This window comes from Pelobates fuscus, chromosome 3, assembly GCF_036172605.1.
Source record: "Pelobates fuscus isolate aPelFus1 chromosome 3, aPelFus1.pri, whole genome shotgun sequence".
NCBI classification, from domain to species: Eukaryota; Metazoa; Chordata; class Amphibia; order Anura; family Pelobatidae; genus Pelobates; species Pelobates fuscus.
Genome location: NC_086319.1, coordinates 387,715,559 through 387,729,531, shown reverse-complemented (window position 1 = coordinate 387,729,531; position 13,973 = coordinate 387,715,559). Strand labels below are relative to the sequence as shown.

The following is a 13,973-nucleotide window of genomic DNA, read 5'->3' as shown; positions in this document are numbered from 1 at the left end:
ATCTAGTATTTAGCTAGCCTTCTGCGGGTTTGTAAAACATTCTGAGTTGTAGATGTTATTACATAACTTGATGGCAGTTATTTAATTGACCTCAGAAGGATGTAACATGATTGACGTCCCATAGAATCGTGGTTTTGAAATAGTGCAGCTGTAGATTTAGTTATTTAATATGTTGTCTGGGGAAATGCTGTACCTGTATGTTTGTTGATATATCCCTGTGCTGAGTTGCACAAGCATGTACTTTCCCCCTCAACGGATTTTGGCTACACTCCCAGTTACTGATTAATAGGATATTTGCTTTAGGATTACATCCAATATAAGCCCCATCCAACACAGTATGCAGAGCATCCTGACGGCACCATGGGGTGCATAGCTGTGTGTCTTGCCCTTCTAGCCCTGATTGCAAGCTCCTGTGCCCAACCACCGTGAGTATCTATGTGGTATAGTGAATAACACAGCATTTATAGATACTACATTGAGGTGAAAAACTAGGGGGGATATAGTTTTATATTATACCTGAAACCATTTAGTGACCAGAGGACTGTACAACAATTACTGTGCTGTATATGGGAGATTAGTGTACTCAATGTACAGATTGCTGTATATGAGATATTACTGTGCTCAATGTACAGATTGCTGTATATGGGAGATTAGTGTGCTCAATGTACAGATTGCTGAATATGGGAGATTAGTGAGCTCAATGTACAGATTGCTGTATATGGGAGATTAGTGTACTCAATGTACAGATTGCTGTATATGAGAGATTAGTGTGCTCAATGTACAGATTGCTGAATATGGGAGATTAGTGAGCTCAATGTACAGATTGCTGTATATAGGAGATTAGTGTGCTCAATGTACAGATTGCTGTATATAGGAGATTAGTGAGCTCAATCTACATATTGCTGTATATGAGATATTACTGTGCTCAATGTACAGATTGCTGTATATAGGAGATTAGTGAGCTCAATGTACAGATTGCTGTATATAGGAGATTAGTGAGCTCAATGTACAGATTGCTGTATATGTGAGATTAGTGAGCTCAATGTACAGATTGCTGTATATGAGATATTACTGTGCTCAATGTACAGATTGTTGTATATAGGAGATTAGTGAGCTCAATGTACAGATTGCTGTATATAGGAGATTAGTGAGCTCAATGTACAGATTGCTGTATATAGGAGATTAGTGAGCTCAATGTACAGATTGCTGTATATGAGATATTACTGTGCTCAATGTACAGATTGCTGAATATGGGAGATTAGTGAGCTCAATGTACAGATTGCTGTATATAGGAGATTAGTGAGCTCAATGTACAGATTGCTGTATATAGGAGATTAGTGAGCTCAATGTACAGATTGCTGTATATGGGAGATTAGTGTGCTCAATGTACAGATTGCTGTATATGGCATGGGAGATTAGTGTGCTCAATGTACAGATTGCTGTATATGAGATATTACTGTGCTCAATGTACAGATTGCTGTATATGGGAGATTAGTGTGCTCAATGTACAGATTGCTGAATATGGGAGATTAGTGTACTCAATGTACAGATTGCTGTATATGAGAGATTAGTGTGCTCAATGTACAGATTGCTGAATATGGGAGATTAGTGAGCTCAATGTACAGATTGCTGTATATAGGAGATTAGTGTGCTCAATGTACAGATTGCTGTATATAGGAGATTAGTGAGCTCAATCTACATATTGCTGTATATGAGATATTACTGTGCTCAATGTACAGATTGCTGTATATAGGAGATTAGTGAGCTCAATGTACAGATTGCTGTATATAGGAGATTAGTGAGCTCAATGTACAGATTGCTGTATATGTGAGATTAGTGAGCTCAATGTACAGATTGCTGTATATGAGATATTACTGTGCTCAATGTACAGATTGTTGTATATAGGAGATTAGTGAGCTCAATGTACAGATTGCTGTATATAGGAGATTAGTGAGCTCAATGTACAGATTGCTGTATATAGGAGATTAGTGAGCTCAATGTACAGATTGCTGTATATGAGATATTACTGTGCTCAATGTACAGATTGCTGAATATGGGAGATTAGTGAGCTCAATGTACAGATTGCTGTATATAGGAGATTAGTGAGCTCAATGTACAGATTGCTGTATATAGGAGATTAGTGAGCTCAATGTACAGATTGCTGTATATGGGAGATTAGTGTGCTCAATGTACAGATTGCTGTATATGGCATGGGAGATTAGTGTGCTCAATGTACAGATTGCATACATGATAGGTCAATTTACAGTTGATGTACAGTGGATAAACCTCAAATTTGTTTAGTGTACAGATTGCTGTATGGCATTGGTCGATTAATGTGCTTGTTGTACATTTTGCTGTAAGATTGGAAAACGTGCTTGGTGTTGTATATAGTATGTTAATGTGCTCAGTGTACATGTTTTTATATATGTTATTTAAGTGTGCTCAGTGTACAGAATGCTGTAAATGCTAGATCCGCGTACAGATTGCTGTATGTGGTTAACTTGTGTGCTCAGTGTACAGATTGTATATATAACAGGTCAGTGTGCTCATTGTACAGATTGTATATATAGCAGGTCAGTGTGCTCAGTGTACAGATTGTATATATAACAGGTCAGTGTGCTCAGTGTACAGATTGTATATATAGCAGGTCAGTGTGCTCAGTGTACAGATTGTGTATATAGCAGGTCAGTGTGCTCAGTGTACAGATTGTGTATATAGCAGGTCAGTGTGCTCAGTGCACAGATTATTGTATATGTTAGGTCACTGTGTTCAGTATGCTTAGGGTATAGTTTTCTATATGATAGATTAGTGGGCCCTGTATGCCGATTGCTGTGTATAGTAGATTACAATGTATAGTACATTAGTGTGCTCAGTGTACAATTTATTATATGATAGGTAAGTGTGCTCAGTATACACTTTGCTGCATGATAAGTTAATGCTTAATATATGCACAGCTGTACTGTATGTAGCAGAATAAGGTACTCAGTGTACATTTTTCTGTATGTAGGGCTGGCACAACTGCTGGGTGAACTAGGCCAGGAGGGGGCGCAGTCTCCGGGTCACCGGCAGGAGGGAAGTGCACAGTACTCCTGGCTTTCAGTCAGATTTCTGAGCCCAACAGAAATCTCAGCCCACGTCATGTCTGGTGATGTGGAATCAGCTGTGGCCTGTGCTGCACATGCATGGTCGGGTTCTTAATGGGTCCAGAAATTTGATGCAAACAAACATTTGCCGCACCCCCATATGCTCTGCCCACCATGTGACATCACAATGCCCCACCCACATGATCTGCCATATGAGCCAACGCCGGTGCTTCCCACAGTGTCTTTTCTCTGAAAAGGCAGTGTGTTTACATTAAAAAGCCTGCAGGGAGAGACTATAGACACCAGAACCACTACATTAAGCTGTAGTGGTTCTGGGGACTATAGTGGCCCTTTAATGTGAGGTAAATTTGAGATTAGTGCCACTAATAATATACTGGATTGCCTACTTACCAAAGATGAGGATAAGTGGATGATGATGGACTCAGGCTGCAGTCTGACTCCACTGGTCTGGTGTTAAAACGGGCTCTCTGGAGACAGTGCTCACAAAAATCAACAAACTCGAAGCAGCTCCATTTTTTTGGGCCCCTTACACAGACCACGACATGACCATCGTATGCCTACAAGGCCCTCCCATAAGCCTTATGCCTACAAGGCCCACCCATGAGTTCGCTCACAAGGAGTGGAGTGTATGTGTGTAGGGCAAGCATGTCAAACTCAAAGTCTGGCACGGACCACATAAACAAGGTTTAAGTTTATGTGGGCCGCAAACATACCTTCGATTTTCATAGAAACGTAGGTTTATTTTAAAAAGTATAGTATAAAAAAACAGCACCCCCTCTACTAAACCACAGCACCCCCCTCTACTAAATCCCAGTCCCCCCACTCTACTAAACTACAGCACCCCCCCACTACCACCCTGTGCTGAATCTGATCCTCCCGCTGACACACATACATACTCACTGACAGACACACACACGTACTCACTGACAGATACACACATACTCACTGACAGATACACACACATACAGACACACACACATACAGACACACACACATACTCACTTACAGACACACAAACACATACAGACACACATACACACACACTTACTGACATACACACACACACACACACATACTGACAGACACACACATACTGATAGACACACAAACTCACTGACAGACAGACACACACATATACTCACTGACAGACACACACACATACTCACTGACAGACACACACACACACACACATACTCACTGACACAGACACACACACTGACAGACACACACACATACTCACTGACAGACACACACACACACATACAGACACACTGACAGACACACACACACATACTCACTGACAGACTCACCCACACACAGATACACACACATACTCACTGACAGACACACACACATACATACAGACACACACACATACTTACTGACAGACACACACATACTTACTGACAGACACACACACACTTACTGACAGACACACACACTCACTGACAGACAGACACATACTCACTGACAGACACATACTGACAGACACACACATACTTACTGTCAAAGACACGCACATTGACAGATACACACACACACTAACTGACACAGACACACACTGACAGACACACACTGACAAACACACGCACACACATTCACTGACACAGGCACACACTAACAGACACACACACACATACTCACTGACACAGACACACTGACACACACACACACATACTCACTGACAGACACACACATTGACAGACACACACAAACGCTCACAGACACACACCATTTCATTTATTGTTCCCTGCCTTTGGGAGCTGGTGTGGGGATCTTCTGTCTGGAGATCTCCTTCCTGCTCCTCACTGCTCCCTTGCGCGGTTTAGTGATGCCGGGTGCCGGAATATGACGTCATATTCCGACGCTCGGCTTCACTACAGACGGCGCGTGGGAGGGAGCAGTGAGGAGCAGAAAGACTGAGCTCCTTTGCTGCATCCACCGCCACTTCCTCCCCGGCCGTGTAAGTGTTAGCAGAGTAGGCACCTGCAATGTGGGGAAGCAGGTGCCTACTCTGCTATAACACCAGCATGTAATCGCTGCTCACCGTTTGTGTAAGGGATGTAGTGTGTGTGTGTAGGTGATGTGGTGTGTGTTTGTGTGTAAGGAATACATTGTGTGTTTCTGGGTGTGTGTGTGTGTTTGTGTGTTTATGTGTAAGGGATGCATTGTGTGTTTCTGTATATGTAATGTAATGCAGCGTGTGTCTGTCTGTAAGGGGTGCATTGAGTGTGTGTAAGAAATGCATTGAGAGAAGCAATGTGTGTGTGTGTGTGTGTAAGGGATGCTTTGTGTGCTTCTGTGTATGTGTACAAAGGCTGCATTGTGTGTGAGTGTTTGTGAGGTATGCATTGTGTGTGTGTAAGGGATGCATTGTGTGTGTGTAATGGATGCATTGTGTGTTTCTGTATGTGTAAGAGAAGCATGGTGTGTTTCTGTGTGAGTGTAGGATGCATTGTATGTTTCCACAAGAACTAAAATATGCAAGCTTTGTACAGGTATGGAACCCGAAGGACTGCACTCACTATGATGAGAAGGACAGCACTTGTGTGTTAGAGGTGCAATATTCAAATGGAGGTGGGAATAGAACTTGTTTTACTTATTTCTAAATAAAAATTATATGTAGTTGTTCATTGTTGCTCGTAACAGCACCTGCTGAGCATGTGGTTAGAGTCCACTAAACATGTTTTATAGCTCGCCTTCAGACTGACTTGCCAGAAGGTGGGGGATCCCTTTCTGTCATAATATATAAATATGTAAGCAGCTTAGACTCTATAATTTGTTAATGGTTTAGCTGAGATATAGTGAGAGGGATGTTATGATGGTGGTAATGTAGCCCATGGACGCAGCTAAGAGGAATAGGCCTTGACAGTGCCAGTAGGTAGGCATAGCAGCCACAGTTAGTGACAGCTAGCATGCTGGGTAGGGCGGAGCCATAAGGGGAGTATTTATACCATTATATAAAGTGGCCATTTTAACTGAACCTAAGCTTACCTGTCAGTTGTCCCTCCCACCCTCCCTGTATTTGGTTAGGTTAGTTAATTTCCCGTATTTTCACAGCGGCGGGGAATGGCCTGGTTAAATCGGAGGGTAGATGGAGGAGAAAGTGGGCATCCTGAGGTTTAGTGTGGATTGGGCAGTGTTGCACGTGGTTGGTAGGTTCGAGCCCGTCGGTGGCTCCGAACCTGGGGGTGTGGTGGTGTCTTGGTACACTCTACACTGGAACTGGTGGGTAGCGGTGTCTTCGTACACCCCTACAATGGATATGGTGGGTAGTGGTGTCTTGGTACACCCCTACAATCGATATGGTGGGTAGCGGTGTCTAGGTGCACCACTACAATTTAACCTGGTGGAAATGTGGTCATATTGGGCGGCCAGTTTCTGTATCAACATGTTATTTAGATTGTTATCTATTGTTATTATTGTGGGGTCATTGCTAGGGGTATGTTATGTATATGGGGGGATGTTAACTTTAATAAGATTTGTTGGCAATGACCCCATTTGTTATTCCTTAATTATTTTATTAATAATTTAATAAAGCTGTGGACTAATTACTTCCAACAGTATAACCTGTGTCCGTGTTTTAATGGGGGTTTGGGTAAGTATAGCGCATATGCCGGAAAATCCGACTGTGCGTCTGTCATGCATAGGGGAATAGGAGAGGAACCTAGCATAAATAAAACAGACATGAAATGAATCGGATGAAGCTGACAGGGGAGGGAAGTTGAAAATGCTGAGGGAATAGTAGATGAAACTGAGATGAATGAGGGGCAATGATATGGAATCTGGAATAAAAACGTTACTGGTAAGGAGTGAGTTTCACAACTAGCCACAGTCAATGCCACAAACTAGCCACAGCCAATGCCACAACTAGTCACAGCCAATGCCACAACTAGCCACAGCCAATGCCACAACTAGTCACAGCCAATGCCACAACTAGCCACAGTCAATGCCACAACTAGCCACCGCCAATGCCACAACTAGCCACAGCCAATGCCACAGCTAGCCACAGTCAATGCCACAAACTAGCCACAGCCAATGCCACAACTAGCCACAGTCAATGCCACAACTAGCCACTGCCAATGCCACAAACTAGCCACAGTCAATGCCAAAAACTAGCGACAGCCAATGCCACAACTAGCCACAGCCAATGTCACAAACTAGCCACAGTCAATGCCACAAACTAGCCACAGCCAATGCCAAAATGGGTAATTTTGATAAGCTGGCATAAACAGAAAGCATAGTAGCAAACCTGGGATGAATAGGAATGTATAGTAATGTATCTAACTTGTGTAGGAGTAGTGGGAGGTAAGTTGGTCTGAACAGGGGAATGTAAATAAATATTGACAGTGACAGTGTGTAAAGTTAGTGATATATGGGAGGTTAATTTCCCTTAGTGCTCTCTACCTCTTTGTAGCATGGCTACACTGAGTGGCCCGCTATGCGCTTACCTCACTCGACTCTTGCACCCCCTGGGCCGGTGCACCCTAGGCAACTGCCTAAGTCGTCTATAGGATGCACTGGCCCTGTGCAGACTGGAAGCATGCTCAATGCCACAAATTCACTCCTGGTGAGTAAAGCTAAAGCTTTACACTGACATTTACTAAAGCAAAGGGACATGGAACATTTAGGGTTAAAATTAGGGTTAGATTTAGGGAATAATTTTTAATTTAGAGATTAGGTACATCTAGGGAAAAAAACATTAAATTTAAAATTCTGTAAAGGTTAATTTAATCTTCTGACCACCCATGTGCAGCACAGGCCACAGCTGATGCCATGTCACCGGACATGACATGGGTCAAGATTTCTGACGGGGTTCAGAAATCTAAAAGAAAAACGTTCACAGGACTTAGCATGGCCAAGCTGTGGACGGCAGTAACGGCTCTTCAGTATCCTCTACCTGACCTGACAGGAAGTGCTCACAGGCAACAACAAACAGCTTCCTGTCAGACTGGATACAGGATACAGAAGATCCTCCTGTGAGAAATCTGACAGAACACTGGATAGAGGATCTTCTGTATCCTCTACCTGATCTGACAGGAAGTGCTCACAGGGAGCAACAAACAGCTTCCTGTCAGACTGGGTACAGGATACAGAAGATCCTCCTTCGGTCAGAAATCCAACAGAACACTGGTCACGCATGTAGCATGGCCAAGCTGCGGACGGCGGTAGAGGATCTTCTGTATCTTGTACCCGGTCTGACGAACAGCTTCTTGTCAGACTGGGTACAGGATACAGAAGATCCTCCACCACGGTCCGCGGCTCGGCAATGCAACATGAGGGAAGTGAGTTGGCATGTGGGAGTGGGTGAAAAATCACAAAGGGACCGGAGGTGAGAAGGGACCAAAAAGTGATGGGGGAATGAGAGACCATAAAAGGACGGTGGTCCACCCCACCTGACCACAAAGGGACAGGTGGGTGGACCACAAAGGGACACGGGGGAGACCTCAAATGGACAGGCGGGACAAATTAGCACCTAGAGAGCTGTGGGGGGAAAAGATACACATAGAGGGGCTGGGGGAGACAAAAAGACACACAGTTGTGCTGGGGAGGACAAAGAGACACACAGAGGGACTTGAAGAGACAAAGACACACAGAGGTGCTGGGAGGGACAAAGATACACAGAGGGGTTGGGTGGACAAAGAGACACACTGAGGGGCTGATGGGACAAATAGACACACAGAGGGACTGGGGGAAAAAACAGACACACAGAGGGCTGAGGAGGCAAAGAGACACACAGATGGCTACTTGGACAAACGAGGGGCCAGGGAGGACAAAGAGTTCCACAAAGGTGCTGGGGAAGACAAGTCCCACAAAGGTGCTGGGGGAGAAAAGACAGATAGATGGGTTGGGGAAGGAGAAATAGAGACACACAAAGAAGTTGGGAGAGAAAGAAACACACAAATGGGCTTGGGGAAGAAAGAGACATAGAAAGTTGGCAATTTTTGTTTTAGGCGTCGGGGGTGCAAGTAGCTGGTTTTGCCTGGCGTGCTAAATAGTCTTGCACCAGCCATGTCTGTATAATAATTTAATGTGTGTGCAGATTGTTGTATTTAGTAGATTAGAGTGCTCAGTTTACAATTTATGATATGTTATTGTGTGTTAGTGTACAGATTACTGTACATGGTAAGCCAGCGTGCTTGGTGTGTACGTTAAATCAGTTTATCACTAGAAAATCACATCATATGTTCTTTTTAATTTTTCTTGCCAATAGGGTGCATTTTAATGTGGGATAATATTTGCAAATCATAGGCAGTATCACATAAAGATACTGCCTATGTCAAATTCTAAAACTGGAGCAATCAGCAGGAACCAGTTATCCCCATAGAGTTCTTCTGACTTCAAATATAAACCCTTTTTTATTGGATACAGCCATGCCATTTTTTTTTTACAGAAAATTTTATAATTATTATTTATTTATATATTTTGTCACTTGTATTATATTGAGGCATATGTGAGATGCACAGTAACAGCAGGAGTAAGGCTAAACAGCGGTCCACAGGTGTTAAGATGGAATAGGAACGGTTCACTAGTGCTCATCATTGCTTGTCATATTCATGTGCAGAGTCGTTTTGAATACCTTTCTTTAAAATAAAGAATAAAGAAATAATTTCACCAGCGTTAAACATAAAATAGTGTAAGGAGTGGTCTGTCTGTCCAGAGACACATCTACTCTAGTGGTTTCCAGTTCTCTCAAAGTGCACCAAGGTGGTTTTGTGCCCATAAGAATAAAATTTGGAAATGCTTCGATTCTGGACCTTTGATGTTCTTTGATTACTGTCTGGAGAACCACTGCCATTCAGCCACCAAAACATTAATCTTTAGGGAAATTGGAAAAAAACTAAACAACCTGCGCGATACTATGTTATACGTTGGTTTGCAGCATTTTTTGGTGTATATGTACAATTGATAAAAATCACATGCCCAAGCTTGTATTGATGAAAATTCGGTTAAATCCACAGATGTTCCCTGATAACTCCAAACGTTTTCCATGTGGGCAGTGAAGAAACAATTGTAATTGATGCACAGGGGCAAAACAAAGCTTTTGAAGCAGACATCTTAATCCAGGATTTCCCTCTGAAGAAAAGAATTTTTAACCAAACCAAATTGTCTCTGAATAACGTCAATGGTTTCCTGGGCACGGCCAATATAAAGGTGGGTTTTTACAGCTTGATATATAAAGGTTCCATTGTGCTAATGTGCCATTTTCCCTCAGGGAAGGTTAAACAGAAGATGTGGCCAGATACTGGCAATGTTCATGTTTTGAGGGGACTCTGCTAGTCTGCAAGGTAGTCTGGCGGTCCTCCTCGGAGCAACAAGACATTGTCATGTCAGAACATCATGCAGGGTTATTCACTAAATGTTAATTGGTGGAAATTCTAAATTAATTTCTCTTTTTTTTCATACTTACCATGGACAAACAATTGCTTACCCTCCACCATAATTACAAAATCTCTACCTACCCTTCTTAACTTAATAATAATGAGTGAGGCTCAATAAATCTATTGCCTGTGAAATAAAAAAGTAATACTTACTGTCTGAAACTGTTTTCCTCAGACTCAAAAAATGCCAACTAAAAATCAATTTTAACCTGAGATAACTATTAAATATAGAAAAAAAATACAAAAAAATAAAAACTGAGGCACAAAATTGTTGACCATTTGAGGACTCCATGCTGAGTGACATTTCACAGTGGAAAAAGACTTTAAAAAGTTGTTTCCATACTTCCAAATGTGTGTCAGAGCTCTCTGAAAGGCAAGTCCTAACTTCCACAAGACTCATTACTTATTACTTTTTCATTACATGGACAATGGCATGTCTACCCCCTGAATTATTACACATCTCAAAACCACCACCTATGGTTGGGGGCTTGGGGAGATGGTGCGATACCCCAGATTATTAATTAGTGATATAACATAGGTTGTGGACGTCAAAAGCACTGATTGTAAACTGGGCACCAAATGCATCCAGCAATATGATGCAGGTTCGGTCAGGTTCACCAGTTTTCAAACTAAAATTGACTTTATTAAATAAGATAATTGCCATTTCAGAATTTGGTTAGAATTTGGCAGTTTTCATTGAAATGTGGAGAAAATCCAGCTAGTAGTAAATCAATCATTTTTGTGTTTTATTTACAATAGAATAAGTTGTGTTCGGTTGAATTGTAAAATGTATTCCAAAGTAGACGTGTTGGGGAAAAATATTGAGTTGAATACGTTTTTGTTTTTTCCAATATGTTGTGGTATTGATAGTGTGTCATCCTCTTAGATTTCTGCCCAAGAATTACAGAATGACCCAAAAAATAAGCAGTACGTCTATATCATTGTGAAGGCTCCAGAGTGTCCTCTCAATAAAGTGGTCCTAGTGTCATTTCAAACTGGATACATCTTCATACAAACAGATAAGCCTCTTTACACACCCGGGTCTTCAGGTATGATATATAGGAGATATTTAGCAAAGTAATCTGAATGTGACAGTTAAATTATGTAATTATTTTTATTGTATTTAGTAAAGTGATGATATAACAAGTGACAGTTTTCATCAAAGCATATTCCACCTGTATTTGCACAAATTTCCATTTCATATGAACAGTAGCGGGAAAAATGTCTAAAAAAAGTGGCAGAAAAATTCCTAAAACTGTTTCGTCGCCAAAAATTTCACAGTTTAAAAAATTATGTGTGGAGAGCAAAAAAAGCAACAGATGAAAAAAACCCGACATATTTATAATAATACTAATACTACTAATAATAATAATACAAATTTAAATAAAAATTATTTAAAAATTAATCAATTGCACCAAAAATTCACCGAAAAAAAGACATAAAGGTTTTGGTGTCACTTTGCTAAATTTCCTTAATGAAACCTGTAGCCTGAAAAGATGTCATAGTTTAGCCACATCCTAGTAACTGATTATAGGTCACCTGGTGCATATATGTCTCTCCACCATGATAACATGCTTCGTAAAGACTATGCATAATGGAAAACTCTGCTAATTTATCATGTCCAGCTATATGTGGCATTGGTACCATCAAATGAGTGGGACATTCTTTTTTTCTTTAGAAACTTTTAAGACTGGATTGTTACAACATAATTATTTAGTCAACGATGCTTAAGTGAGAAAATATGCTCTTCACAGTGAATATCATGTCTCCATTTTGGAACCCATTGGACTACATGTGCTTATGCAACACACTTACTAATCCAAAAATTTTAAAATACCAAATGGAGTACTCTCCCCAAGAGGCCATTACTTTATCTATGGAAAATATGCAGTTTAATGGGACGATGTCTTTTTCACCATTCTTAAATTAAGGTATTATAGCACATGGAATCATAAATAACATCAAAATCTGCTGATACTATCTCTTTGAATTTTCATTAGTTCTTTATCGAATTTTCATCATCGGACCGTCGCTGCTGCCTGATTCCCGCATTGTTGATGTTGAGATCAGTGTAAGTCCATTAGTTCTGCAAGTTCTGTGTGCTCAATTGGTACTTTAATTCCATGATTATTCAAACGTTATGGTTTAGGGTTATACATTAAGTTTTAGGGAGACATACATCAATTATGGCATGACGCAAATGTTAAACCATTCCCTAATTTAACAGCTGATTTTAATCTACCACCGTCTGAAATATTTAATTACCTGGGGGTCAGTTATTCATTAGCAGAACACCTCGAGAGAGAGAACACATTACTTTCTTTAACTAGCATGTAAGCTCATTGAGCAGGGCCCTCAACCCCTCTGTTCCTGTGTGTCCAACTTGTCTGGTTACAACTACATGTCTGTTCGTCCACCCATTGTAAAGCGCTGCGGAATTTGATGGCGCTATATAAATAACATAATAATAATAATAATAATAATTAAGAAAAAAAATTCTAAAGCTATGACCCTTGTAAAAACGATCATCTCAGACAAAGAATGAACAACTTTAATTAGGTGGGAAAGATAATTTAATATTAAGATACCACAAACTGAGTTGTGCAACTCGTTAAATAACATGAGAAAGGCAACCCCCTGTTTAAATTTACAGAAAAATCACTACAAATTGTTAAATAAATGCTTCTTTGTGCCTGCTAGAATAACTAAGATGTTTACTGTTTTGTAGCTTATAAAATATGGATTGCTAGGGTCACATTAACCACTCAATTACTATTGCAACTATATATATAGAACAGGCTATCAGTAACTATCTTATTAATTCTGAAGATAAAGATTCTTTGTGTTACATTTGGGGTCCCCTGATGTGTGTTGAATTAATATCGCCCAGCCAAAATAAGCTATATATCTGTAGAAACCTCACTGATCTTACTAAATGACAACCTATAGAATGCATGTTTGTCTTTTTCTTTTTTACTGTCTAAATGTTGTAAATTTTAGCTCATTGCTATGAAATGATTTGTCTTGTCTGTTTGTAATGTGAAAGAATACATTAGATTAGAAAATTTGAATAAAGATTATTTTGAAGTTAGGGAGACACCTAGTGGACAATCTGTTTAGTTCTATTTTGTTCTCATTTTCTCGATGGATAAATCACTAAACATAGAATTGCTTTAAACTAAAATCTCAATGGAAAAAAAAAACAGGGTAAAACATCTGCCCTTGAATAATTACCCAACTCAACTGTGGTTAAAAATGGTTTGACTACCTACAATGTGACTCATTGCACCATAACCAGTGCAGCACGCTTGGAGTGTTGCTTTTATCTCTAGTTCCCATTCCTGTGTATGCATGTTTTCTCATGCTCTGGGTTCCATTCCTTTTACAGAATCCAGAAGGTATTGTGGTTTGGAAGGATCCATTCTCTGCTTTGGATAAAAGTGGGATTATATCAAAGAGTTACACACTTCCGGAGATTGCAAAGTGA

The 13,973-nt window shown here is 40.6% G+C and overlaps 1 protein-coding gene across 2 annotated transcripts in view; it reads left to right on the top strand.

The window, feature by feature from the left end:
* The first annotated feature begins 323 nt into the window (after positions 1 to 323).
* LOC134603560 (complement C3-like) overlaps positions 324 to 13,973 on the top strand; it is a 104,592-nt gene continuing 90,942 nt past the window's right edge. For both annotated transcript variants that reach the window (XM_063449652.1, XM_063449651.1), the window contains exons 1-5: positions 324 to 425; positions 10,067 to 10,259; positions 11,373 to 11,535; positions 12,487 to 12,557; positions 13,875 to 13,969. In XM_063449652.1, the coding sequence (XP_063305722.1) occupies positions 361 to 425; positions 10,067 to 10,259; positions 11,373 to 11,535; positions 12,487 to 12,557; positions 13,875 to 13,969 (587 nt within the window). In that variant the 5' untranslated portion in view covers positions 324 to 360. The remainder of the gene's footprint in view (positions 426 to 10,066; positions 10,260 to 11,372; positions 11,536 to 12,486; positions 12,558 to 13,874; positions 13,970 to 13,973) is intronic.